The 25,233-nt window shown below is 38.0% G+C and overlaps 7 protein-coding genes and 1 non-coding gene across 8 annotated transcripts; 4 read left to right on the forward strand and 4 right to left on the reverse strand.

Moving 5' to 3' along the window:
• Positions 1–632: 632 nt before the first annotated feature.
• Positions 633–3,409, reverse strand: LOC111215782 (exocyst complex component EXO70H1-like). The gene has a single exon (XM_022719863.2). It carries the CDS (start codon positions 2,672–2,674, stop codon positions 830–832), a length of 1,845 nt encoding a protein of 614 aa, XP_022575584.2. The 5' UTR covers positions 2,675–3,409; the 3' UTR covers positions 633–829.
• A 1,162-nt stretch (positions 3,410–4,571) lies between these two features.
• Positions 4,572–4,645, forward strand: TRNAR-UCG. The gene has a single exon. It is a non-coding gene; the product is annotated as a tRNA-Arg (tRNA).
• Positions 4,646–5,189: 544 nt separating this feature from the next.
• Positions 5,190–6,213, reverse strand: LOC106452747 (60S ribosomal protein L35-1). The gene is made up of 4 exons (XM_013894916.3): positions 6,075–6,213; positions 5,848–5,983; positions 5,499–5,655; positions 5,190–5,400 (listed from the first exon to the last, which is right to left on the reverse strand). Exons 1-4 carry the CDS (start codon positions 6,076–6,078, stop codon positions 5,326–5,328), a joined length of 372 nt encoding a protein of 123 aa, XP_013750370.2. The 5' UTR covers positions 6,079–6,213; the 3' UTR covers positions 5,190–5,325.
• Positions 6,214–6,431: 218 nt separating this feature from the next.
• On the forward strand, positions 6,432–9,362 carry LOC111215784 (UNC93-like protein 3). Its single transcript, XM_022719865.2, has 10 exons — positions 6,432–6,711; positions 7,009–7,166; positions 7,250–7,313; positions 7,392–7,505; positions 7,610–7,654; positions 7,907–8,160; positions 8,277–8,367; positions 8,469–8,581; positions 8,834–8,957; positions 9,059–9,362. The coding sequence occupies exons 1-10, from the start codon at positions 6,541–6,543 to the stop codon at positions 9,239–9,241; spliced, it is 1,317 nt and encodes a 438-aa protein (XP_022575586.2). The 5' UTR covers positions 6,432–6,540; the 3' UTR covers positions 9,242–9,362.
• Positions 9,363–9,381: 19 nt separating this feature from the next.
• On the reverse strand, positions 9,382–12,387 carry LOC111215783. Its single transcript, XM_022719864.2, has 3 exons — positions 11,737–12,387; positions 11,484–11,651; positions 9,382–11,054 (listed from the first exon to the last, which is right to left on the reverse strand). The coding sequence occupies exons 1-3, from the start codon at positions 12,268–12,270 to the stop codon at positions 9,483–9,485; spliced, it is 2,274 nt and encodes a 757-aa protein (XP_022575585.2). The 5' UTR covers positions 12,271–12,387; the 3' UTR covers positions 9,382–9,482.
• Positions 12,388–13,768: 1,381 nt separating this feature from the next.
• LOC111215785 lies at positions 13,769–15,734 on the reverse strand. The gene is made up of 5 exons (XM_022719866.2): positions 14,992–15,734; positions 14,733–14,790; positions 14,536–14,653; positions 14,316–14,433; positions 13,769–13,879 (listed from the first exon to the last, which is right to left on the reverse strand). The coding sequence occupies exons 1-5, from the start codon at positions 15,694–15,696 to the stop codon at positions 13,826–13,828; spliced, it is 1,053 nt and encodes a 350-aa protein (XP_022575587.2). The 5' UTR covers positions 15,697–15,734; the 3' UTR covers positions 13,769–13,825.
• A 163-nt stretch (positions 15,735–15,897) lies between these two features.
• Positions 15,898–18,849, forward strand: LOC106452740 (pectin acetylesterase 5). Its single transcript, XM_048780031.1, has 12 exons — positions 15,898–16,147; positions 16,235–16,317; positions 16,406–16,535; positions 16,646–16,725; positions 16,817–16,906; positions 17,109–17,233; positions 17,452–17,512; positions 17,638–17,691; positions 17,775–17,852; positions 17,944–18,049; positions 18,225–18,370; positions 18,450–18,849. The coding sequence occupies exons 1-12, from the start codon at positions 15,925–15,927 to the stop codon at positions 18,555–18,557; spliced, it is 1,284 nt and encodes a 427-aa protein (XP_048635988.1). The 5' UTR covers positions 15,898–15,924; the 3' UTR covers positions 18,558–18,849.
• A 1,215-nt stretch (positions 18,850–20,064) lies between these two features.
• On the forward strand, positions 20,065–23,443 carry LOC106452738 (probable protein phosphatase 2C 36). The gene is made up of 4 exons (XM_022720398.2): positions 20,065–22,426; positions 22,500–22,613; positions 22,887–23,151; positions 23,234–23,443. Exons 1-4 carry the CDS (start codon positions 20,990–20,992, stop codon positions 23,347–23,349), a joined length of 1,932 nt encoding a protein of 643 aa, XP_022576119.2. The 5' UTR covers positions 20,065–20,989; the 3' UTR covers positions 23,350–23,443.
• The last annotated feature ends 1,790 nt before the right edge of the window (positions 23,444–25,233 follow it).

Consider the following 25,233-nt stretch of genomic DNA (forward strand, 5'->3'; position numbering starts at 1 on the left):
TATTCAATGATTAATTATAAGAATGCATAACGTGTGAATTGCAAAGAATATTAGAAAGGGAATTTCACCATAAGGTTGTAATTTGACAAGTATTGGTTTGTTAACTGGCAATTCAAATCTAAATGATCTAAGTAGTTAGTACATTTGTCATGAATCTACAGAACTTTTTTTTTGCTAAGAATGAATCTACAGAACTTGTGGCTCTTCTGCTTTGTCAAGTCGCGTTTCGTTGATTTGTTCTATAAAAGTATGCCTAGTCTCAACAAATCGTTATATGTGACTTAGCTTTAATTCTTCTCTATACTTCACGGTCCTCACCCACCATCAATGGACCATCAAGAACTTAAAAGAACAAATAAATGATACTTGTATTGCACAGTATAGCCTTCACCTTTGACATATCCTTTCCCTTCAGGTGTCATTCTCATGGACACATACATATTTCTTTCTCGAAAAATATGAGATAAATTCTAGGGGAATTTAACAAACTATTTTTTTTTTTACTAAACAAACTAACAAACTATTTTTTTTTCCACAACATAAATGTCTATTTCAGCTACAACGATATTTTCTCCGTTTCATAATACTGAAATAACTTTTTCATTTATATATTTCTAATTTTCCAGTGCAAAAGTTGAATAACGATTTATAATTTCCCCCTATAATACCATCTCAATCATTACATCATTAGATACTAGTAGTACATACAAGATTTATCAAGTTGTCAACAACCATTCCTTCCTCTTGAGGTAATAAAAAATAGTACAACCATGGACACAATTCAGTGTTTGCCTTTCACAGACAAAAAAAAAATACTTTAGGATGTTGATTACCGTGACCGACAAGACGAAGGAGAAGAGACAAATGAACTCCCCGAAATACCTTCCCCTGAGAACAAATTAGACAAATGGTTTTCAATATCTTCAGGGGTAAATCGGACAACTGTCACGTCACCAGCTCCCGCCAATATAACAAACCTTCTCGTGTTGTAAAACTCGCGATAAACTGGCACCAGCTTTCTCGCAATCGACAGTTTAATCTCCTCCTTTAGCTCTAAATCCGGTACGACGCATGCACCTTGCTTACCGTACGCCCTCTCGAACCCCTCGCTGAATTTTTCAAACCTATCCTTCACTTCCTCAGCCGACATCTCAACGGCACGATTCTCAGGTAGGGTTGCTAACACTGGTCCCCACGCAAGTGTCTTATAGCTGTCGGAGAACTGTTTAATCTTAGTGACATGCCTCTTGACCCAGTCGTCGCTGAGGAGCTGCTTTAGGTTCGAGGAGCGAACACGTGACACCACGTGACGGAGGTTGTTGGTGAGGAAGAGATACTGCACGGAGCAGTCCTTGTAGTAATTCGCTTTGCGGTCGATTTTACAGAGGAGGACGAGGATAAGCCATGCGAATCTGATGACTAGCTCCGACGAAGGCGAGTCGTCGGAGTCGGAGACGTTGAGGTAAGACTCCGGGATCAGCGATCTGTCCGGCGGAGGAGATCCGGCGAGGATGTCCACGAGGACGTTGCTGTAGTCGGCGAGGAGAGAGATGTGGCTCATGACGGAGAGAGTCAGGGGATGCACTCCTCCACCGTGAACCACCACCTTGGAAGAGTCTTTATGGATTCTTGATTCAAAATCAAGAAGCAGCGATCGAATGGATTCGCTGAGAGAGACGAGAGACTTAAGCGCTTGAGATCGCACGACGGAGGTGGACTCGAAGGAGAAGATTGCTTCGATAGCTCGCCAGTTTCCGGCGACGGAGGTGTACATGTCAAGCAGCCGGAAAATAATCTCCTTTGGAGGATTCTTCTTGCTTGTTCTGAAAGCAACGATCTCCGGGAAGGTGAAGAGAAGAATCGCTCCTTCTCTAGATATTTCACTAAAGCAAGACTCTCTGATTGAGTCAGAGGATTCGAAGACGTGGTCGCAAAGAATCTTCTCTCCTTTGAAGAGTGTCTCCATGGAGACTTTCACCGCCTCTAACCAGCTTCTGATCTTTAACTCAATCTCCTCCCACGACATTCTCTTCGCTTTAACCGCGGTTATTTTCTCCACCTCGAGACGGTAAACACCTTCGTCGATGATAGACTTTCTGATGCTTTTGTATATGCCTATACACTCCTTCGCGTAGCCGGAACCGATCATACACTCAGCGATGGATCTTAACTCCGTCATGACCTTACTAGAAGCCTCTTCTACTTCAACGATTGAGTCACCTCCCGTGTGTGAATCTTCGTCGTTAAAATCTGAGTAGCTAGATCTCTCCGAGGTGAGTGATGATCGTGTGGAGACAGATTCTGGATCGAGGTAAGCCCGGTTCATTGATAAGATCTGGTAAAACTCCTTTTGGAGCCTCTTCATAGCGATCTCCATCAGTCTTTGAGCTCTCACGAGCCTCTCAGAGTTTGGATCCTCGCTCACGAGAAGTTCCATCGTCTTCTGAAGGTCTTTAACTCGGTGGATGAACACCATGGCTTCTTGTTTGTTCTCGTAGAACATGGAAGTGACTTTGGCGTAAGTGGATGTCTCTGTGTTCCATCTCTCGATTATGTCGGCCGCAGATTCGATGATTCCGTAGACAGCCGCCGATTCCAAGCTCTGGCGTGGCGTTAAAGTCAGTGGAGGTTGATGATGCGACGACGTTTTGGCGACACAACATAAGTTTCTCATTGTTGAAAGTTACTATAACAGTATTGGTTGTGAATGATTACGAGGGAGAGGATTAAACGAGGGTATTTATAGGAAACAACAGCGTTTGAACGTCGTCGTTTAAACTTGTGGAGAGGAAGGGACGAATAAAGTTGTTGTTGACTTTTGACCTTTTCCGATTTGTTTTAACTCTGGGCCTACACGTGTAGTGGGCTTTGCATGGTTTTATGTATTTCTCCAAAATTCTTGAAATGATGATAGTGTATTATTGAACGTATCATGTATGATTTTGACCCTGATCATGACCCATGAGGCCATGAGCCAACCGTCAATTACAAACTTGAATTTACGTTACTTGTCGATTTAACCCTAAGACAATCTGTTTCACACAAATATATATTTCTTAAATCTGAAAGTAAAAATGATTAAAACAAAATGTCAATGGATGCGTCGCGATCATGTCAAAAATTGCCTCAAATATATAAGGGTTTGAGTAAATATATAACCATATGTAACTTTTTGTCAAACAGCTATACATATGTTATATACTTTGCTTCATTGCACGTCAACAACAAATTGTTATAGTCAGCTCGTGCATTGAATAAGATATAGTTTATATGCAGATTCATTGGATTCTTGAAATGATTTTAAACTTGTGGTTATTTCAACAGTCAAATTAATTAATATATTTTCAACCACGTGTCAACTATGTTATACATATATGGCTTTTTGGTATATAACAATGTGTTATAGCTTATGCATTGAATAAGATTAGCCTATATGCAGATTCATTTAATTGTTGAAAATGATTTTGAATGTGTCATTACCATTTCCTTCCAGCAGCAGTCGAATTCAACTTTAGATATTCGGGAGATCGAAGGCGTGATAAGATCAGCTAGCGATGCATATAAGCTGACATATTATTGTTATAATGTTATTAACTTATTAGTCGTCAAATTTAGAACCCACCAAGAACAAACCTAATACAGTACTATTCTTATTGAAAACTCTGTATGGTTGAAACTTGAATCCTAGATATATCATAATTCAGAAAAAGAATCCTAGATATATCTAGATTTACGGTCTAGCCACCATGATACCTTCTCCGTAACAAAGACCATCTAATGCCAGTTCATTTCGTACGATAAAGAGTCGATCGGATCAATATCTTGTCTGTTTTCTTTTTGTGTTTTCTGTCAATGATTCTTCTATAACGAATTAGTGTATTTGAATACTAAATATATATGCATGTACACACTCGTACTCAACACAAGATTTCATGCATGGGGTTTATATGTAAACTCTTGGAAATTCGTCTTAATTATGAGCTTACTTGGAAGATAGTATTTAGAATTTACTTTGATCAACTCAGTTCCAAAAATCGAAGAGAATAGGATCGCAGTTTAATCATTGCCATAAACTAACACGACGTTAAGCCTTTGGTGCACATTCACATGCTTAATTTTGACCTCATATTGGTGGCTCAGTTACTTTTTTCCGAGGATTAATATTGTTGTTGCTATCGAACCTTTTACATATTTAATCTTCCAGAGTTTACGCTATTGTTCTTAGATTATCAGTCCGTACACGCAAACTCAGGAGTCACATCTCGCGACTCACGACAAAGTACGCCCGTTTGAAACAAAGGGACAAATCAATTATTAAAAAAAAAAGAAGATTGACATTCCAATTAAGAGCAATTACGCTTTCAATAACATCATGCATTAGTTCATCATGCCATTAATTGACTTTTATATCCTAACTATTCGAAAACTGAATGATTATTTTTTCCGTTTTTTTGATTTTCTATAAATTATAATGGCAATATAATTAACAAAATTTCTTATAATGCTATTGTGTTTTACTTAAGGTTGTGTAAATAGGATTATTATCAGCCACAGAGTCGTAGTAACAGTTCGACCGCATAGCGCAGTGGATTAGCGCGTTTGACTTCGGATCAAAAGGTCGTGGGTTCGACTCCCACTGTGGTCGCATGTATTCCTTTTTTTTTCCTCTTTTGTTGCATATACAAACAAGAATGTTGTCCGTGAATTATGTGAATCATGGTTTCGGACTTCCGAGTTTTGCGTAGCCTTCAGTTATCTAGATGGGAGTGGTAAGAAAAAGCAGTTTCATTTGTTTCTAGGTAACCTTTACCCCTAATACGAGAGAACTTATTCTTTTTTAGTGTCACAAATTTTGGTTTTACATTCATTAGTCCTGTGAGCAGCATTGCAGCAATCGGAACATCTGCTTTCGAAGCATAACGACGGCTAAGATAAATTTATAACTCCACCCGACTGTGCTTTCAACTCATTTGCGTATCGTTTGACGTTCATCTTTATTTAACTATAAACACACATACAGTAAACCAGCAGACAAATACCATATTCCGATCGCTAACAATATAACCTAAGCTTGTTAAGATCAATTAATAAAATAAATGGTCGGACTATCAAAGGTTGAGAACTCGAGATGGTGGTTTCTTCAGTGCGCAAAAGAATAACTTGCAAAGATAAAATTCAAAACATAAAAAAAGAAACAAAATCCAAGTTGCTGAAATTGTTTGACACAATAGAACAAGTGAATAACAAAAACAAGTTTCCATCAAACAACAAAAGCTGAAACAGAGTTTCTAGTAGCTAGAGTTTTTTTTTAAAAGGACAGGTAAGTTAAACTTTGATGGCGTACTTCCTGATTGGGAAATACATTTCCTTCTTCTTCTCACGCTCTGTCTTTAAAGAGAGCTGCAAAGCAAAGAAAAAAACAAAATAAAAGCCATGAGAACAACTAAATTGGCAATAAAGATCAATCATAGCCAACAACAAACAAAAACAGGACATACCTGATGTTTAGTGAGGCGTCTGCGGATAGCACGGGTCTTCTTGGGACGGAGATCAAGAGGGATGAACTTCTTGTTCTTGTACGCCTCTCTGAGAGCAGACTTTTGCTTCTGGGATGTCACAGTCAACACCTGAGCTATGGATTTGCGGACAACCTTGCTGCATATTACAAAACACGTTACAGATTAAATACAGACACAGCCCAAGCACAAAATGTTATAAGATATGTATAAGCATAAGCAAATCACTCTATATAATTCCATATCCTACACTATCTAAATCACTAGGGCCGAGAATAGCATAAAATCGAAATCTAAAGCTTCGGAGTTATAGGATATTTAGGGAAAGTACATTTTGGAGAGCTTGTTGGGAGCACCACCGGTAACTTTAGCGACACGGAGGAGAGCGAGCTCAGCCTTAAGATCCTGAAGCTGGTTCTGAAGATCGCTCTTCGACTTGTCTCTCAGCTCGTGAACCTTGATTCTCGCTACAACACACACAACAACAAATAAAAAATTAAATCAGACGTAATCCTCTAACGAATCCGAATAACAAAAAAAGACTCAAATCGACATTACCCATCGTGAAGCTTTCACTCGTGTTCGTTCAACTGGTGCGCCGCTCGGAGGAATCTGAAAACCTAGAGCAGGAGGAAGGTGATATATAATCAAAGAGAGCTCACAAAACCCTCGAGTCTCCTTAGTGGGTCGAGTAAAGCCCATTTAAAGAATACTTAATGGGCCTTAACAGATACATGTGGGTTCATTTGTTTTCGAGTTGTTGGTGTCCCAGCCCAACTAACACTATATCTCTAATTCAAATAAACCGATCATCAAAAACCGTAATTTTAAGCAAACCGGTACGTAATAAACCGGAAACAATTGAATTGAACCGAATCATTACCAGTTTTTTTTTTTTCTTCTTATTCCAGGCTTGTCACTCTCTCTCTCTCTCCCACACATGGTTTGACTTTCACTGTAGATACTCGGTCATCTTTCTCGGGGGTCATTAATCGGCGAAGGTGATCGGACCCAATTCTCCGCCATGGATTCTCGAAACGATGAGGAGGCGCCGTTGGTGTTGGTCTCTGGTGAGGATCGCAAGGGAAGACCTGGGAAGAGTTATACAAGAGATGTTCATATCCTCAGTATCTCCTTTTTGTTGATCTTCCTCGCCTTCGGCGCCGCTCAGAACCTCGAAACGACTATCAATAAGGTGCCTTCAAAGTTCGATTCTTTTCCTCACTTACTGAGAATTGAGCTGAAAGTTACAAGCTTTGAGTTTCTGATTGATGTTATACTTTCATTACAATTTTGAGATCAGACCCGTGAAGATTCTTGTCGGAACAATCTTAGTTCTGTCGGTTATAGCGTGTTCTTTTGTGTGTGGTATGTGGTTATCAGGACTCGGTGAAGATTGTTGTCGAAAATTAAGATTAGAAACGGTTTTGTCTTAGTTGTGTGTGTATATATTTGGTGAGTGGTGATCATTGAGTTGTTTTGATTCTTTCAGGAGTTGGGAACAATCTCTCTAGGGATATTGTATGTGTCCTTCATGTTCTGCTCCATGGTTGCTTCTTTGGTTGTCCGCTTACTGGGATCAAAGAATGCTCTGATTCTAGGTACTTCAGGGTATTGGCTCTTCGTTGCCGCTAATCTGAAGCCATCATGGTATTCCCCATCTGCTCTCTTGTCTTCACGACTTAATGTTGCTTCAGTCACTTGTTCTTTGACATATAAGTTATTGGTGCTAGGATCACTATGGTGCCAGCCTCTTTATACCTTGGATTTGCAGCTTCCATCATATGGGTTGGCCAGGTGCAACTACATGCTCCTGTTTTCTTATCGTTAATCATGCACATACTGTAGTTGATCTCAAGACCTTTACTGCATTAGGGAACATACCTTACATCAATTGCGAGAAGTCATGCTAAAGATCATAAAGTGCATGAAGGATCAATAATAGGTGTCTTCAATGGGGAGTTTTGGGCTATCTTTGCCTGCCACCAGGTGCATTCTTCTTTCATTATACTTTCCTTATTGCTTACCTCAGAATCTTGTGTTGCGCTTACTCTAAATTTTCTTCTGGCAAATTCGCTTCAATATTTTTGCAGCTGTTTGGGAATCTCATTACACTTACATTGCTGAAAGATGGAAAGGTATATTTTTGGTGTTGATAACAATCTTAAGCATGTTTAGAATTTGAAGTATAATATTCATTTTGATTTTGATTTTTCTTTTTGTTGATATAGGTTAATTTATTTCACCTCCTTAAATTAATATATAAGTAGAAGTGTTGACTATTGAATAGCTCACTTTACTACCACATTCTCAGTGATGATGGTTATAAAAATTCCCCGTCTACTTGGGTTAGCTCCACCATTGTTTTTCTTCTTGTTGAGTGACTGTAGGAAGGAAGCACCAGTGGCACAACCTTATTGTTGTTGGTGTTCCTCCTCATTATGACATTTGGAACTATACTAATGTTCTTCATCAGAAAAATTGAGGGAGAAGATGGGAAAGAACCTGTGGGTGGTTCTTCTATGGGCTTAGTTGATTCCTTGGTTTCTCTTCCAAGGTTGATAATCACTCCTTTGCTCGACGTACGGATGCTACTGATTGTCCCACTTCTTGCTTACTCAGGATTGCAACAAGCATTTGTTTGGTATATCTCCAAACAAACTTTATATGTTTTGTCACAAGAATAGCACAAATTAAGTAAATATTTTCATATGCTATGTATATTATTCTGTTTTAAAAGTTGCGTCTTCCTGTTTATAGGGCTGAGTTTACAAAGGAAATTGTTACACCTGCGATTGGTGTCTCAGGTGTTGGCGGGGCAATGGCTGTCTACGGAGCTCTTGACGCAGTTGTAAGTTTAACGGAAGAGCCAATAGTCATCCTGTTTTAAGCTTATTGGCGTGGGTTTTGTGAGGTTAATCATTTTCTTTGTCATATTGAAAACCATTTTAGTGTTCAATAACTGCTGGACGGTTTACCTCTGGTCTGTCATCAATCACCTTCATAGTATCTGGTGGAGCTGTTGCTCAAGCTTCTATATTTCTCTGGCTTCTTCTTGGTTACAGGTTTGTTACTTGTAACTCCTTATGTGATGTGACTCCCTAACTCCTTTTGTTTGTGCTTTCTTGAAATGGTCTCCCTGTAGAATTTTGTAAATAGATCACTGATCACGCAACTCTGTGTGACTGATCCGTAACTTGAGTATGTGAAATTCTGCTAGAAAAGGTTTCTTTTAGTGATGAAACTTATGTGAATCCCTTAGCCTAAAAGTGATTTTGTGGGAACTAAGTTATAGTGTGATATTGATTATGTTGCAGGACAACTAGCGGAGTACTTGGCACAGTTTACCCACTTATAATGGCGGCGGTATTAGGAATCGGTGATGGGATATTAAACACTCAAATCAGTGCTCTTCTCGCTTTACTCTTCAAACATGACACGGTAAATAATATCACCAAACCATTGTTTCTATGAGTATTCTTATTCACTGAAAAACATATTCATGAAAGGGAATGTACTTTTCTTTTGACTTATGGAAACAGGAAGGAGCGTTTGCGCAGCTAAAAGTATGGCAAAGCGCATCGATAGCGATTGTGTTCTTCCTAAGCCCATATATATCATTGCAAGCCATGGTCATAGTGATGCTTGTTATGGTCTGTGTTTCACTCCTCTCTTTCTTGGTTTTAGCTCTTAAAGTCGAGAGTGTATTTACACGCGAGGAATGATTATGCTTTTGATTTGTTCACGTCAACTCAAGCGTTGAACATTATCCTCAATTCAATTGTAAAGAACTGTTTGTTTTTTTTTTTTAATTTGTGCAATAAAAATTCTCTGCAGTTTCCACCATTTAAATTGCTTTCCCTCATTTTGCTATAAATATCTCTCTGGCTTATATTGGTTTTGTACATCCAAATCACCTGATCTTTCTTACATGATGCTATAGTTTACTAAACGTAATAAATAAAATCAAGTTGTATGATTTATTTCTGTCATAATACATACTGTTTCTTGCATCAATCTGCTGATGCAAAAACCTAGACTGCTCAGACACAGAGTAGTTTCACTCTTCCCCACCTCTTCAGCTGTGCTGCCACTTGTCTTCTCTGTTGCTTCCATTAGTAGTTTTACAAAAGAAACTGAGAACTTCTCTGCATCATCTTGGCTTGGACCCATCTCCATGTTTGAATAGTTGTCGTTCGATGCTGTTCCTGCTTCAACATCATGGCATATCTTTCTCTTCTGCAACTCTTTTTGTAGTCTTGCTTGAGTCTTGGTACATGTGATCTCTTCTAAACATTTCACCGAAGAGTGAAGCTTTTCTTGGAAGGCTTTAAGATCATGAGTGATGGCTTGGTCCCAAGGATGAGCTCCAGATAGGTTTGTGAGACCATCACAAACATAGAGACAGAGATCAGAAACCTTCGAGAGAGAAACCAAAACCTTCTTGTAACTAACGGCGTTGAGAGGTTTGAGGAAAGGAACATTAGGCTCTGTCAAGGCTTCTGATGTAAGCCTCTCCAATGCTTGAACGTGAGAGTTGAGCTTCGCCTGCTTGCTTCTCAAATCCGACAACGGCATGTTCTTTTGCTCAGAGCAAAGAACCAACGATCCAACACAATCTAATAGCGCGTCGAGGCAGTGTTTAAGTTCAGCTCTTGCGAGAGTTGACGCTCTCGCAGGAGTGACAAGAACCTCCCCAAGGACGAAACTTAGCAACCCTATGGAAGCTTCAACGATTCGAGTAATAGCAAAATCAGTGGGAGCTCCGTAGTTTCTCCTTCCTAGTATCAACAGCGCCGCAATGGCGGATGTAACTCCTCCAGGCTGGCCATAGACTTTGCTGTGTCTCATGAAGACGGTGGCGGCTATCCAAGGGAGAAGAGGCAAGAACCTGAACTCTTCTAGTCTTTGGAAAACAGCGCAGCACAACAGACCGTAGACTGATCCCATGGCTGTTCCTTGTAAGCGAGAGTTCGCTACCGTTAACGTCGCTTGCCTGCCGGAGACAAGACTAATGGCTACGGTTAGACCTGACCAGTACCCGTTTTTCTTGTTGTAGAGTATACCAAACAGCACCGCAAGGCCTAGAGAGATTGAGCACTTGAACGCAAAAATAAATCTCTCTCTAGCCATCCAGACACTGAGAACATCCAAAACCGTTTTGGACCTGGACAGCTCATCTACACGAGGTTTACTGTCTTGTCTCACAGATGAGACGTCACCTCTGAAGAGCTCCACACAGTATCTGAAGAAGTAAACCGGTAAAGATGTTGTAGATAGAGAACCAGCTTCAGGAAGGCATGTCAGCCTGTCCTCTGGCTTGAGAGTAGATGCTGGCTCATGAGCGATATGTGTTCTTGGAGCTTCTAGAAGATTTGTCACTTCATCGCGGCTCATGCCTAGAGGAAAAGAACTGAAAGATCCCAACGCTATCTCTATCCCTCTCATCAGAAACTCTGTCGCTTGTAGTTTCTCCCCTTGATGATTTTGCTTCTTTTTCAAGAATCTTGTATCTGGTCTCTCCCATGCAAGACGCTCCTGTTACCAAATAATATTTTTGTTAGACACCAATGAATAGATCTATACAAACTATAAGAGAAACACCCTCAAATAGTATTAATTTCTTTTTTTTTTAAATACTACTAACGCATAAAAATAGTATTTATCAAGAACTAAAGCATAAATGTATTTATATATTTTAAATTTATGGTTTAGTGATTAGAGTTTATTGTTTATATTTAGAGGGTGAGATTAGGGTACATACTATTTTGATACTATTTTGATGATTTTTATGTAGTATTGATTAATAAATACTATTTTGATGATTTTTATGTTTGAGTATTATTTTTGTGATAAAAACTAAAAAGATTCTACTTATGAGATTTGCCCAACAGATTGTCATATTCAGTTTTTTTTGTTGGCAAAATGTGAAAATCATATTCAGTTTTGTTAAGTGGGTTGGCTTACATGGTGGATTTTGATGCCCTTGAGTGTGTGTCTAGCTGCTGAAGACAATGAAGCGGCCTTTGCAATCAACACCTGAGCTGTGGTGTTGTCTCGAGCCATCATGACCTCGACGAACAAACTCAACCTCTCAAGAGCATTTTCAGCGTATAATTTGCAACCTTTAGACATCTGCAAACAAGTTAAAACCAGAGGTACGTTTTCTGAGTCATCATCATAAAAAAAAAGTTCAAAAGAAAATATTATAAAGACTCACCTGACTATGAGCCAGTCTTGGAAACGGGAGAAGCACAGCGAGTAGAGAAGCAATGGCTCCAAGTGCTGTACTAGCCGCCACATGAACGGGGAGCATGAAAACATGAGCAACCTCTCCATTGAACACAGCAAAGGTTACATAGACAAGAACGATCTGCCCAAAGGCAATTCGTTTGGTTAAAAGACTCGTGGACGCTGGGAAAGCCACGATGAATGAAGCTACAGCCACAGCAACTGGAGCCACCATGCTAATCCCTAGGGAGGCTGGTCCAACCACCAAGACACTCACAAGCACAATGGCTGCTGTCTGAAAAGTGGCGTAAGATACGTCAACACAGCATTTGAGAACTTCACCGTATGTTGGTTCGGCGTCGGATAGCCAGATTAAGATTGTGGTCAGGTAAGAAAAGGCTGGAAACGTTGCCAAGTTTTTTAGTGGTTTGGGACCGTACAAAGTGGTCAAGCTCACGATGAGACAAGCCAAGGCGGTTCTCAAAGCCAGGCTGAGTCGCTCGAGACATGTTGTATCACGCATTCTTTCTATACGGAATTGTTTTTGTGGATATGTATGTAAAGTGTTTTTTGTTTGTTTGAACAAAGATGATGAGATGAAGGTTATGGTGAACAAGAAGAGTACGTATAAATAAGTGAAGGGATTTAAAAGTGTTAACGTCAAAGAGTAAATAGTTATGAGCAGCTGTCCCTTAGCTCCAAGTATTTTCATATTCTATATCTTTGTAGTAATGGGACCAAAACCAAACAAGACTTTGTGATACATCAGTTTAGTTTCGGTAAAGGCAATGACATATGGCTAAGGGAAGCCTGTAATTTTCTTAGATATTTGAATTTTGGCAATGCCTTGATTGAGTGGTTTAGTTTAATTTAGGCCATGCTATATACATTTGGGTCTATACGGTTTTACACTCTTAGTGTTTGTTCGAATTCATTTCTGTCTGTTTTCACTACTCTTCTTTACATTTACTAACATATGTAACTAAATAAACTGGTATGGATACAGTTTGGTCAGCTTTAAACCAATTTGACAGGTATGTGGGGAAATGGGTGAAAACTGCTGTTACATTCCACAAAGCAAACCAAAGTAGTTCTTCAGAACTCTCTAAGTTTCTCGAAGAGTTGTTAATAATTTTTCTTTGGCAAGTTCTGAAATTATTATTTAAACTTTATTTATTAAGAGTTTTGTTTTCTTGATTAAATTTGAAATTCTGTCGACGGAACTAAAAGGTAATGTGTGAATGATAAATCAAAATTGATTATGGAATGAGACAAGAGAAGAAGAAAGCCGTATGAATTCTTATTTTCTCAAAAAAAAAAGAAAGGAAAGCCGTATGAAAAACATTAGTCTCATCAACAACAGTTCAAGTAGAGAGCATTTATAACAAGCCTGCACGCTTCATGGTTAGTATTGTTTCCTCTTCATCAGGGAATTTGAAAGAAATAATCAATTAGGTCCTACACTATCATATACTTGGTACTTGTACACCTATTGTATTTTCATTGATGGATGCAACTTTCTGTGCCACACAAAAATCATTTTAAAATGAATTGAAATCTGAATATTAATTCCCTCTTCATATACAGCTTTTATATTTCTTATCAATTGCATTTATTAAAATTATACCAAAATACGGAACTACCACAACAACAATCTCTTTGCTTTAACCGTTAAACCGTAAAGATATGGAGATGCATCAGATTACCTTATGGACTAGCATGTTGCAATCTTGCTAGTTGCTGCTAACGATAGACCAAGAATGGAGGTGGTATGAATTTATAAACAACTTTTTTTTCCATGCAGGTGTATATATACGTTCTACAAATAGGAATAATTAAACGAAAGAGCTAAAGCAAAATGATTAGTAATTTGAATATTATATATGTTTTTGTTGATTTCGATGTAAAATACTTTGACACAAATCATAATCCATTACAATCAAGTTTCATTAGTTTTCTTCATGTGGAGGCAAGACACAAATCCACGAAAAACAATGAAGAGGCATACCTTATCAATTTTGATTTGGTTGTTTAGCTTGGTAGTGATGAAGTCGGGAAACACATTTGATGACGTCTGATCATCGTGGAAACCCAGTTGGGCTTTCACGATATTCACCGATTCCTAGAAGATCCTACATGAAGGAAAGAGCTTCTTAGAGCATTACGAAGAGCATAACACAATGAACATTGAATCTTGGAGCATACCAATATGAGTTTATAGGACGTTGAACTCATGTATTTTAATTCCTAGTTTCTTAAATCATTGCTTGAGCTTGTCATAAGAGTATTCAATATTGGAACCAAACATTGTGCAAGCGCCATGTTTAAGTAATGAGCATTAAGTTTGATGGTAAAGAGCAAGACATCAGTGTTGTTCAACAATTCCTTTCATATATGCAAAGATCTTTAGGCTTAAAGCTCTACATGTTAAGGTACTTTATCCTCTCTAAGCTTCTTTGTTACACTGACTTTTCAGGCAGATGTTTCAAACTCAACAAACATACTCTGTGACAAAATGACACTGCAACCTTAGTCAAAGTAACTGGAGCATTAGACGAAGAGGATTACCTGGCAAGCTCTGTTTTTGGCTCTGGTCTCTGCAGTACTGGGAATATCATGATTCGGTTTTAGAAACTTCTTCTCACGTCGCTCACAAGAGCCCCATCCATCAGCGAATCTTCCTCCTCTGAGAAAACCCATACACCAAAAGTTCAAAACAACAATTGATCACTGTACACACTTCTAAAACCGCCTTCAAAATCAAAGATTTTATGTAGAATAACATTACTGCATTATAGCTCGAACAATGAACTCAGCACGCTGGACGTTTCTGTTTTCATCAAACTCAATGTTCTTGTCCCTTATTTCGTAAGACACATTGAAGTAAAACGATATCTTCCTCCAACCTTCACAATTCCATAAGATGCAGCAGCAGCATCAAAACCAATTTCAAATGTTTAGAATAACAATAAGCACAATCCTCACCTGACTTCTTAATGTATGCTTTCCCAGATATCATCGTGTAATCAGACTTCTCTAGAATCTGTAAAATTAAATGAAGCCATGTTAGAACTTCACAAAATCATTAGCTTTAGTTGTTAACAACAAACATCTCACACGCACATAAACACTAGTGACTAAATAAAATCATGCAAAATAAGGATTGACATTTCATCAAACACCTTCAGTGCATACAAACTCTATCTCCGAATCAACAGAATAGTATGAAGGATAAGAGCACTACCGCCATAGCTGTATTCTGGTACTCCTTAAACAGAGTAGCAGAAGGAAAGCTCCCTGACAAACTATGCCGCATCTCGTTCACCGGATCGTTCTTAACGCAGCTTGACGGTGGAGAAACCTCCGAAAAGGACGTAGACTTCCTGATCCCAGGCGACAAGTAACTCTCCGGCGAAGAAAACTTCGTCGAGTGGTTAACCGGAGTCAAATTACGGTTCGTCGTCGTAACGAGAGCCATCGGACTCTCGCCGTTCACCTCAGAGAAGACGCTAGATCTAGCCGCATTGTTCGGAGAAAACTTCGTAGAATGGATAATCGGATTCGAACTCCGATGCGACGTCGTAACGAGAGCCATCGGACTACTCTCTCTGTTCACCTCAGAGAAGACGCGAGATCTGGCGATTTTGCTCGGACGCGGCGACTCCTCGTATGACCGCCGATTAACGCTAGGGCTATGATTCGTGGCCTGGAGAAGCTTCGACGGCGGAGGAGCGTAGGAAACAGGCGTCGGAGGAGAATTGAAGTTCGGATACCTAACAGCGAGTGGTTTCGGAGATTTCCCGACGACGGTGGAGGAGGAGGTGGTGGTAGTGTTCTGAGCGAGAGCAGCGGCGGCGGAATCGATCACCGCCCAGAGATCAGCGTCGTCTAGATCTTTATCATCGAAGGTGTAGGAAGAGGCCAACGATCGTGACGATGAGGACGCCATGGAAGCGTGCTCTACACAAGGTGGGAAAGTGATTCAAATTTACACTCTCCCGCGTTTAAACCGTTTCAAACCGGTTTAATTTGTTTGGTCACACCTAACCCGGTTTAAGTTTGGTAAACGGTTCTTTTCACAATTACGAATTGATAATTGGTTTGATTAGGTGGTGATTGTGGGTCCCACGGTGTTTATCTAAAATAAACAGTGTTGTTTAACTGATTCGCTTCATCAATGGCGATTCCGAGGTTAAGCTCTCTGCTTCGATGGAGAAAACTGGCTAAAAGCGATTGGCTTGTAGCTTCGATAGGATTCGTACTGTTCGTGTTCTTCCTCTCTTTCTTCTTCGATCCCACTTCAGACTCTGTTCCTTCCGTTGACCGATCTCCTCCCATCGCATCCCCACCCGATCTGGTGAAACTGACGCTATCTAGTAAAGCGAAAGAGAGAGGAGCTTGTACTATGAACCAATATCTCTCCTTCTTCTAATTTTTGTTTCACATTTTGAATGCTAAAGAGTAAAGCTTTTTTTTTTTTTTTGCAGTTTGCTTAGATGGAAGCTTGCCTGGGTACCATTTTCATAAGGGTTCAGGGTCGGGCTCAAAGAGCTGGCTTCTTCATTTAGAGGTATTGTTATTTGTTTTATTGATTGAAAGTTTGAAACTTTTTTACTTGGGAGTTAGAATGTATTTGAGTGAAAAAAATGTATGAAAAGGGTGGAGGCTGGTGCAGTTCAATAGCGTCGTGTTCTGCTCGAGCAATGACTATGTTAGGTTCTTCCACCTACTTTGAAGATGAAGTTGACTTTCAAGGTGTTTTAAGCAGTGACCCTTCTCTAAATCCTGGTAAGTGACATCTTTATATATTAGCTTCTCCATCCATTGTTTGTCTTTTTTTTTTTTACTCTGCTTTTACATGTTGAGTTTTGTAATCTGTTTGGTCTTTGTTGTTGTAGAGTTCTTTAACTGGAACAGAGTTAAGATACGTTACTGTGATGGTGCTTCTTTTGCTGGACACCCTGAAGCTGAATTCAAGGTAAAGGGCTAAGAATTTGTGTGAGGTGCTGTTGAGAGCAATGAAAGATCCTTAATTTCATGTTTATTCGACTATGTTTCTCTCTACTCAGAACGGAACACGGCTTTTCTTCCGAGGCCAGCTCATTTGGGAGGCGATTATGGATGAGCTCTTGTCAATGGGCATGTCAGATGCGAAACAGGTAGCATCCTCGTGATTTTATATAAGGGATTGTGTTAATGATATACTAGTGAGTCACTAAGAAAGTCTTCAGTTTCCATATATGTATAAATAAGATTATTCTTTACCGGCTCTGCATTTGTAGGATTGGCCTACTTAGGTAACTTTCGTCCGCTAGTGATTAATAATTTTTTTTTTCTTATACATGTTTGAGAAAATTGTAGGGCATACTTACAGGATGTTCTGCTGGTGGCTTGGCAACTCTTATACATTGTGACTACTTTCGAGATCATCTCCCAAAAGATGCAGCTGTCAAATGTGTTTCTGACGGAGGCTTCTTTCTCAATGTGTATGTTTAATTAACTTCTTTACAGAGATTTGTGAGTTACAGTACTTTTTAGTTAAGTTATTTTCGGTCTAAGCTGATTTAAAGAAGCAAAACCTGTAAAACTAATTTAGCATTCTTTGCAGACTATACTCCACAGAGCTAGGAAAATTACTGTCACTGTGGTATTAGATTAACAGTGTCTGTCACTCTCAGTAAAAGCTGTTTTTCTTCTTTTTCAGGCCTGATGTCCTTCGACACCCTACGATGAGATCTTTCTATCATGATGTTGTTAACCTTCAGGTTTCCCATTCTCTTTCTGTCAATATCTAATCATACATTTTCTTATATTTTCGTGAATGCTTCATCGCAATGAACAAGAACATGTCATGGCTTTGAGCTTATTTTCAATGGTTGATTCCAACTAGGGCGTAGATAAGAGCTTGGATCAGAATTGTGTTGCCAAACCGGAACCATCCAATGTAGGTTTTTGATTCTTACTTATGGTAAAATATTTTTTGACTGATCATGATTGTTACCGAGACACTTTTGTTATGATTTGCAGTGTATGTTTCCTCAGAAATTCCTTAACAACATAAGAACACCAGTATTTCTTGTCAACCCAGCTTACGACTTTTGGCAGGTTAGAAACATTATAACTTTTGGCCTATTTCTGTTTGACTTAACCTCCAATTTATGTTTAACGTTTTACTAATAGCAAATCACATGTTCAGATACAACATGTCTTGGTACCAGCTTCTGCTGATGTAGATAAAAGTTGGGCAAAGTGCAGACTCAATATTAAGGAGTGTGATGTCGCACAGATGAAAGTTCTACATGGTAATTTACTCTTGAATCAAGCTTAATGACCAAATTGATTATATAACCTCTGTGTCAAATTACAATCAGTTGATCTGATCTTTTTTTGTACTTGGGAATCGATTATTCCTGGAAAACTTCTTCGTATACTTCTTTGTAAAATGGTCAGTTGTATAAATCCACATCTTATATGCAGGTTTTCGTAGCTCTATGATGGATGCTATCGGGAAGTTTCATCAGAACAAAGCTGGTGGGATGTTCATAGATTCCTGCTACTCTCACTGCCAGACACTTGTGTCAGCGACATGGCACTCCCCAACCTCAACAAGAATCGAAAATAAGGTCAAGACATGTGACTCACACAATCTGTTGCTTTCTTTCTTCTTACAAATCAACTGATTCTGTTCTGTTGTTGGAACAGACTATTGCAGAGTCTGTAGGTGACTGGTACTTCAACAGAAAACCGGTGAAGCTAATAGATTGTCCTTATCCGTGCAATCCATCTTGTTACAACCTGAATTTCACCTGAACGTGCCCTATAGCTGGCATTGACCACCCCCCTCTGCCTTTGGATTTCTCCTCAAGTTTCATCATCATCTGAGGGGTAGCCATTCTCGAATCCTCAATCCAGTTGAGTCCCAAAGGTTATCATGTTCTTGAAGCATGAAGTTATCTAGAGAATGTCACCTGCTTTGTATTCTAACTTGGTTGATTGATCACCGAGGAGAAACTTTATTACAAAAGCAACACAATTCATAATCCATATGTATATATTATTGTGATCGTAATATATTGAAATGAGGTTGGTTTTTGTGTGGAAAGAAGTTCCAGTGTTATGTTAATGGGGGGAAAGAAGAGCGAATCTGAATCTTTTAAATGTGGCCTTCTAGGTCGGAACCTTCCAAGTGATGGAATGTTCGTTCAAAAAAATATCTTGTGAAAACTTCATAGTTCAGCAGTTTACTTAACAGGTTCACTAATGTTTGTGCATAAAAAAAATTGATTAATGCATGGTGTAAACAGAAATATAAGGCGTATATTTTCATAAAACGACTCGATATGGTGAAAGTAAAACCGTCTGTGAATTTTCATACATGAATAGATTTGTCAGTTGCAGCGCCGGTCCATGTATATGAAAGGTCCCATTCAAAACCATAGCTATGTGAATTTTCTTTAAAAAACCAGTGAGCAGATTTAGCTTTAAAATATTTTGAATAAACCTATAGTCCCCCTAAGCGATCGCTTATACTGCTTACAACCTGGTCGGCTGTATAGTCTGTTTTTGTGATATTAAAAAAAATATGTTTTTATAGAGATAGACCATTCCTGTTCCGTCTCTTCCTTTCCTTTTTAACGTGGGATCTTACCTTCTTGACGTCCTCATGAAGAAAAATGGATGTGACTAACCATACAAATGAGGCATGTGTATGTCCTCCGCACGTCTAAGCAAGAATTATGGTGATTTATTTAATAATAGTGTGTTCTTTCTTAAAGCAACATTAAAAACGGCATTGTGTTCTTAGAGTGGTTGAACATTTTTCTTAGTGTGTTTTTAGAGTGTTTGAACATTTAATCTCGTTCGAATCGAATAATAATCACAACTATGAAATATTTCATGACTTTTTTTTTCATTTTGAACAACATTTCATGACTTCTATGTACCTTTACCACTTGTATATATATTTGGGGAAAAAATAGTTTTAAAAACCACAATATATAGGAGAAAGTCAGATTTTAAAAGAAAAAACTCTCAGCTTCCACGTTCTTCATTCCCGAAATCGTTGACAAGTTTTTTATAAGGATCCACAAAATGTAATTACGTGCTTAAGCATAATATATGGTTAAGTTGAAAGACTAATATATGATAGTAATAGTTTTGTTTTGAAACATATATGTTGGAACAGTCTGTTTTGGATAAGTTCAAAAAAAAAAAAAAAAAAACAGTCTGTTTTGGATTTCTGATCATGGCACACCATCGAAGTATTCTGGTCGACTAGTCGCAGTTTTATTATCATATTATTGATGTCTGAGAAAAACTGAATCACGGTCGTATGTTGAAAATTTCAATTTTTTAAATTAAGAAATTCGGCTGCAAAATTCATGCAGTGCATATTGTAATGTAAGCAGATAGCTACTCTTCCAAGAATATCTGGTATCTTTTTATTATATTTATTTCCAATCTAAAAAAGACTGATTTGTGTTATGCATTGGTACTATTATTCATATCTTATACTCTTATTTTACAGTGTTTTTCATAGTTATGATTGTTACTTGTTAATTTTTGAATGGTATATTTGCTAAGTCGTCAGCACATAGATTTGCTTCCCCTAGATAGAGGCTAAAGCAAGCTTCGCACAATTAGTTTCTTGGTACTGACTGGTCACATTAATCATGTAACTAACATCTAATTTATCTGACTTTTTGCATTTCATTAGTTTAGTAATCTCATACTTTTCTGTTTTTTCCAATATATCAAACCAAACGTACCCTTCTTCAAAGTCAACTCCCTCATAACGAAAACAAATTAATTTGATTTAGTTGAATGATGGAATTCTTTATCATAAACAAAAGGTATTTGTAAAATACAAAACCAGACTTATACAGGTTTATACTTTCTGGCGAAAATGAGTTAATGATTCCGTTGTCGGAAAATCTAATATTTACAATCTCGTGTCAAAAGTTTCATTTATAATATCTAAAATAAATAAAAATTATTTACAGGCTTTACTAATTCCAGTGACGACCAACAGAATAAACCTCCTAAAAAAAGTCAACTCCTTTCATCATCTTCACGATTTTGTTCCCACATGATAAATACCCAAAGAAGCTATTCATAGTAACGTCTCCACAAACATTTTCCTCTCGACTCTCCAACATGCGAAACGACGCGTTTTATCTTCACTAAAACGGTGTCGTTAGTAGCTGCGTAGCTCCCAAGTTAACCTCTTGCTTCGTCTACAAATGGGAAACGGAGCAAGTGGCTGTTGCGTGGCCGGAGACACTTCGAGACGATGCGGTGTCGAACGCTTTCACGACAACCTCGGTCACTCTTTCAGCTATGTCCGGCCAGTCCTCGACGGATCAAGACCTTCTTTCACGCGGGAACCGTCTCTCCAACCCGACCCGATCCCTGGAACTACGACCACTTTCCGTTCAATCTCCGGCGCTTCCGTTAGCGCCAATAACTCAACGTCGCTCTCTGACTCTCTCTCAACGGACTTGTCGTTAAAGGCCTCCGGGTTTGAGAGCTCTAACAAGTTCGCTTCCTTTCCCCTCAAGCCTGTGCCGCGTGGTTCGACGAAGAAGCCGAGTCACGTGTCCGGTCCGTTCGAGCGACGGTTTTTATCCGGTCCGATCGAAACCGGTTTGGTTAAGAAGAAAAAGAAGACCAAATCATTTTCTAAACCTAAACCGAACAAGAGACTTGCCACGTTTAAAACCATTTTCACAAACTTGATATCTAACAATCAATCTCGCTCGAAGAAGGGCTTGATCGAGCCAATCAACAGTTTCAATTCATCAACTTCGGATCATCATAGACCTGAGATCAATAACTCAAGCACAAGCACGAGTCTGAGCAGCCAAGAGAGCCCTAGAACCAAAGAAAGAGAAGACTCTGAAGAAGAAGAAGAAGAAGAAGAAGAGGGGAAGAGTGAGTGTTCTCTAGAGGAGCCAAAGATTCAATGGGCGGAGGGTAAAGCAGGGGAAGACAGAGTACACGTCATCCTCTCTGAGGAAAACGGTTGGCTTTTCGTGGGTATTTACGACGGATTCAACGGTCCAGATCCACCGGATTATCTTCTCAACAATCTCTACACCGCCGTGCTCAAAGAGCTCAAAGGGTTGCTATGGGACGACGAAAACAACTCCGATGATATTGCATCATGTAGCGAAGAAGGTCAGTCCCAGATAAGGAAACAGAGTACACTGGAAGGAGGCACTGTTGCTTGTGACACAAGAAACATAGTTGCTTGTGACTCAAGAAACATAGCTGAGGATGTGAAGAAGCTGCAATGGAGATACGCTTCGAAACAGAATTGTATAGAATCTGATTCGGAGATGATTAACCACAAAGACGTGCTGAAAGCACTTGAACAAGCGTTGATGAAAACAGAGGAAGCGTTTGATCAAACGGTGGATGAGAATCCAGTACTAGCCTTGATGGGGTCCTGCGTTCTCGTGACGTTAATGAAAGGTGAAGACGTTTACGTGATGAGCGTCGGAGATAGCCGAGCGGTTTTGGCGCAAAGATCGTATCTCGGGAGGAAGAAGGTGGCGAATGATCTTCAGAGAATCAAGGAAGAGGGTCTGTTAAAGACATGTTTGGTCAGAGAAAAAAGAGTTAGTCTTCTGGTTCCTGTTCAGCTCAATATGGAACACAGCACAAACGTTCAAGAGGTGACACTTTTATTACAAACTGTTCTGTTTTGATTCGGAAAATAATGAGTGCTGATTTTTAAGTTTTCTTTAGGAAGTGAGAAGAATCAAGAATGAACATTCTGATGATCCATTGGCGATAGAGAATGGTAGAGTGAAAGGTTACCTCAAGGTCACTCGTGCATTTGGCGCTGGATTTCTCAAACAAGTATGAACATTTATTTAGAATAATTTGAATTTTTAAGTGGACTACGCATGGTAGTAGTTCATATCATGGTGAGATTTTATGGGTTATAAGCAATCTAGTAAAAAGTTCTATTAGAAAAATTATATAAATTTGGGGTTTATATTTACGTAAATTATTTCTTAAATTTTGGGGGCCACATGCTAAAGTTTCACTTGTCTATACTCATGGCAGACTATATATTAGGTGTTTATTATTCCTTATATATCTAGCTAAAGATTAAACGCTTTTCTTCAGCCGAAGTGGAACAAGGCGGTTCTAGAGATGTTCAGAATAAACTACGTTGGAACATCGCCGTACATCACGTGCTCCCCGTCGCTTCACCACCACAGACTCACGCCGCATGATAAGTTCCTTATCCTCTCTTCTGATGGATTGTATGAATACTTCTCCAGTGAGGAAGTCATCTTCGAGGTTGAGTCTTTCATCTCAGCCTTCCCCGAAGGCGATCCTGCTCAGCATCTCATCCAAGAAGTCCTCCTTCGAGCTGCCAAAAAATATGGTACTAAGAACAAAACACAAAAGCAGTTTACCATGCAAAACGCTAAAAAAAAAACTCACGTACAACTTTGTTTGGTTTTCAGGTATGGATTTCCACGAATTGTTGGAGATAGCTCAAGGAGATCGTCGCAAGTATCATGACGATGTTTCTGCGATTGTGATTTCACTTGAAGGAAGAATTTGGAAATCTTCCATGTGAATAAAAAACCGTGTGTGATCCACTTAGTTTTTTGTTATGTTATCTATTTCTGGCATACACAATATGCTGTGTTTTTCATAACCAAATATTTAGTTTAGCAAATCCCTTATATATTAAAAGAGAAGCATTGTAATAAATGCATTCGCATTATAATAGACACGTGACAGCCTCACAATGATTTGATAATAAATATGTTAAACCGTTCACACTATAGTCATAAATGTGTTCACACTATAGTCATAAATGTGTTCACACTATGTACTTTGTGATTTTTTTAATATAAAACTCACATACATAGTTCTAATAAAACTCTGGATTTTTCGGTTCGAATAAAAATAGATAACGAATCAAAAGCCAAACTATATATATATTATTTTTATTGTTTACAGATAAAATTGAGCAAAATATTCATAAATTTTGATTCGATTTGTTATCCGTTTTGATTTGAACCAAAAAATCTTGATATTTGAAACTTTACGAAAAAAATCAAATACTAAAATACAATGTCCAAAAAAGAAGCAAATCACTAATACCAATATTTTTAGGAACATATATCTAATTCGATATGTTATATGCATATATATACATATATGAAAAGAATTATATATATTATACTTTATATCAGTTTTACAATATAAATTTATTATATTAGGTACTAGAATTAAAATGTTATATAATGTTTTATTTTTGTAATAAAATGTTATTATTAAATTATTTTTAAAATTTTATTTTATTTACGAATCAAATCGGATATTCTTTAAAATTCTAAAACATTTCGGATATCGGAGTCACCGAATATCTAGGTGGCTAAAGATCGAATTGACAAGAATGCTTCCAAATATCGAGATACTTGATATGTGTCCACCCCTATTTACGAATATAATTTTATTTTCTTTTGATGAAAAAATGACTAATGTCAAGGTCTTTTTTATTTTAAATAAATTTTAATTTTATCTTTCATGTATTATTCTGAACAAAAATGTCATTTAATATTAATTAACAATATCTTTATATATTTTTCAACTATTTTTATATACTTTTTACATAAACATACATGTGCACCTTGATGTGAGCATCTTATAACTAAGTATTCACCACAGCTGAAGTATCTAATTTTTTTGAAAGTTGAAATTTTTTTTCTTAATGTTTCTTTCACTACCGACCAAATTGTAGTGAAATGATTTGTCTTAATAATTTTCTTTTCTTTTTCTTAAACTATTATCTGTTTAAAAAATATAATATGAAACTATTGGTTCGACATGACAACTATCTAAACTTCATAATATGAAAATAAATATATAATATTAATTTTAGGTTTTTATCCGAAAAAACCAAAAAATCAAATGTTTTAACCGAATAAACTAAAATGAATATTAATTTAAAATAATAGTTATATTTTAGAAGATTAAAAACAAAAAAACGTAAAACCTAACCAATATCCAGATTAAACAGATTTATTGTCTTTTTTATTAAAAATAACGAAACTAATAATCACATTCCGCGCAAGGCGCGGGTTATTACCTAGTATGATATATAATGCAAGAAGAGAATGACCATTTTATTTTGGCATAATATATAGTTAGACTGTATGTATCTTTTTGTATTGGTCACTTAACTGTATTTGGTAAGGAAAAACAACATCCCCTGCTTTCAATATGCCATATTTTTGCCAACCATATCATAATCGTAATCTTATTGTACCAGTAACCACAAATTCACATGCTTTTTGGTTTGATAACTGGTCACTTGGTTGGTCCATTAGCTAGGGGCTCACAACACATGAGTACCGACCAACTCAAAGTTACAGGTGATATAAGTTATAACTATGCTCTTTCTTTTCATTCTTCTGTGACTAAGAGTCTAGACTAACCCCAAAACTTTTAA

The sequence above is a fragment of the Brassica napus genome, chromosome A5 (assembly GCF_020379485.1).
Source record: "Brassica napus cultivar Da-Ae chromosome A5, Da-Ae, whole genome shotgun sequence".
Lineage (NCBI taxonomy): Eukaryota > Viridiplantae > Streptophyta > Magnoliopsida > Brassicales > Brassicaceae > Brassica > Brassica napus.

What these genes read in the sequence shown, in the direction of transcription:
- LOC111215782 (XM_022719863.2), bottom strand. Translation starts at nt 2,674, where the DNA reads ATGAGAAACTTATGTTGTGTCGCCAAAACGTCGTCGCATCATCAACCT.
- LOC106452747 (XM_013894916.3), bottom strand. An exon ending in CCCAACAAGCTCTCCAAAAT is followed by an intron (nt 5,656 to 5,847) that starts GTACTTTCCCTA and finishes TGTAATATGCAG; the next exon opens with CAAGGTTGTCCGCAAATCCA. An exon ending in GACGCCTCACTAAACATCAG is followed by an intron (nt 5,401 to 5,498) that starts GTATGTCCTGTT and finishes TTTGCTTTGCAG; the next exon opens with CTCTCTTTAAAGACAGAGCG.
- LOC111215784 (XM_022719865.2), top strand. Translation starts at nt 6,541, where the DNA reads ATGGATTCTCGAAACGATGAGGAGGCGCCGTTGGTGTTGGTCTCTGGT. An exon ending in TCGAAACGACTATCAATAAG is followed by an intron (nt 6,712 to 7,008) that starts GTGCCTTCAAAG and finishes TGATTCTTTCAG; the next exon opens with GAGTTGGGAACAATCTCTCT. An exon ending in TACTCTTCAAACATGACACG is followed by an intron (nt 8,958 to 9,058) that starts GTAAATAATATC and finishes TTATGGAAACAG; the next exon opens with GAAGGAGCGTTTGCGCAGCT.
- LOC111215783 (XM_022719864.2), bottom strand. Translation starts at nt 12,270, where the DNA reads ATGCGTGATACAACATGTCTCGAGCGACTCAGCCTGGCTTTGAGAACC. An exon ending in CAAGACTGGCTCATAGTCAG is followed by an intron (nt 11,652 to 11,736) that starts GTGAGTCTTTAT and finishes ACTTGTTTGCAG; the next exon opens with ATGTCTAAAGGTTGCAAATT. An exon ending in AGGGCATCAAAATCCACCAT is followed by an intron (nt 11,055 to 11,483) that starts GTAAGCCAACCC and finishes ATTTGGTAACAG; the next exon opens with GAGCGTCTTGCATGGGAGAG.
- LOC111215785 (XM_022719866.2), bottom strand. Translation starts at nt 15,696, where the DNA reads ATGGCGTCCTCATCGTCACGATCGTTGGCCTCTTCCTACACCTTCGAT. An exon ending in ACCAGAATACAGCTATGGCG is followed by an intron (nt 14,791 to 14,991) that starts GTAGTGCTCTTA and finishes TTAATTTTACAG; the next exon opens with ATTCTAGAGAAGTCTGATTA. An exon ending in CCAAAAACAGAGCTTGCCAG is followed by an intron (nt 13,880 to 14,315) that starts GTAATCCTCTTC and finishes TCCTTCATGTAG; the next exon opens with GATCTTCTAGGAATCGGTGA.
- LOC106452740 (XM_048780031.1), top strand. Translation starts at nt 15,925, where the DNA reads ATGGCGATTCCGAGGTTAAGCTCTCTGCTTCGATGGAGAAAACTGGCT. An exon ending in GCATGTCAGATGCGAAACAG is followed by an intron (nt 16,907 to 17,108) that starts GTAGCATCCTCG and finishes AGAAAATTGTAG; the next exon opens with GGCATACTTACAGGATGTTC. An exon ending in CAACAAGAATCGAAAATAAG is followed by an intron (nt 18,371 to 18,449) that starts GTCAAGACATGT and finishes TTGTTGGAACAG; the next exon opens with ACTATTGCAGAGTCTGTAGG.
- LOC106452738 (XM_022720398.2), top strand. Translation starts at nt 20,990, where the DNA reads ATGGGAAACGGAGCAAGTGGCTGTTGCGTGGCCGGAGACACTTCGAGA. An exon ending in ACAGCACAAACGTTCAAGAG is followed by an intron (nt 22,427 to 22,499) that starts GTGACACTTTTA and finishes AGTTTTCTTTAG; the next exon opens with GAAGTGAGAAGAATCAAGAA. An exon ending in TCGAGCTGCCAAAAAATATG is followed by an intron (nt 23,152 to 23,233) that starts GTACTAAGAACA and finishes TTTGGTTTTCAG; the next exon opens with GTATGGATTTCCACGAATTG.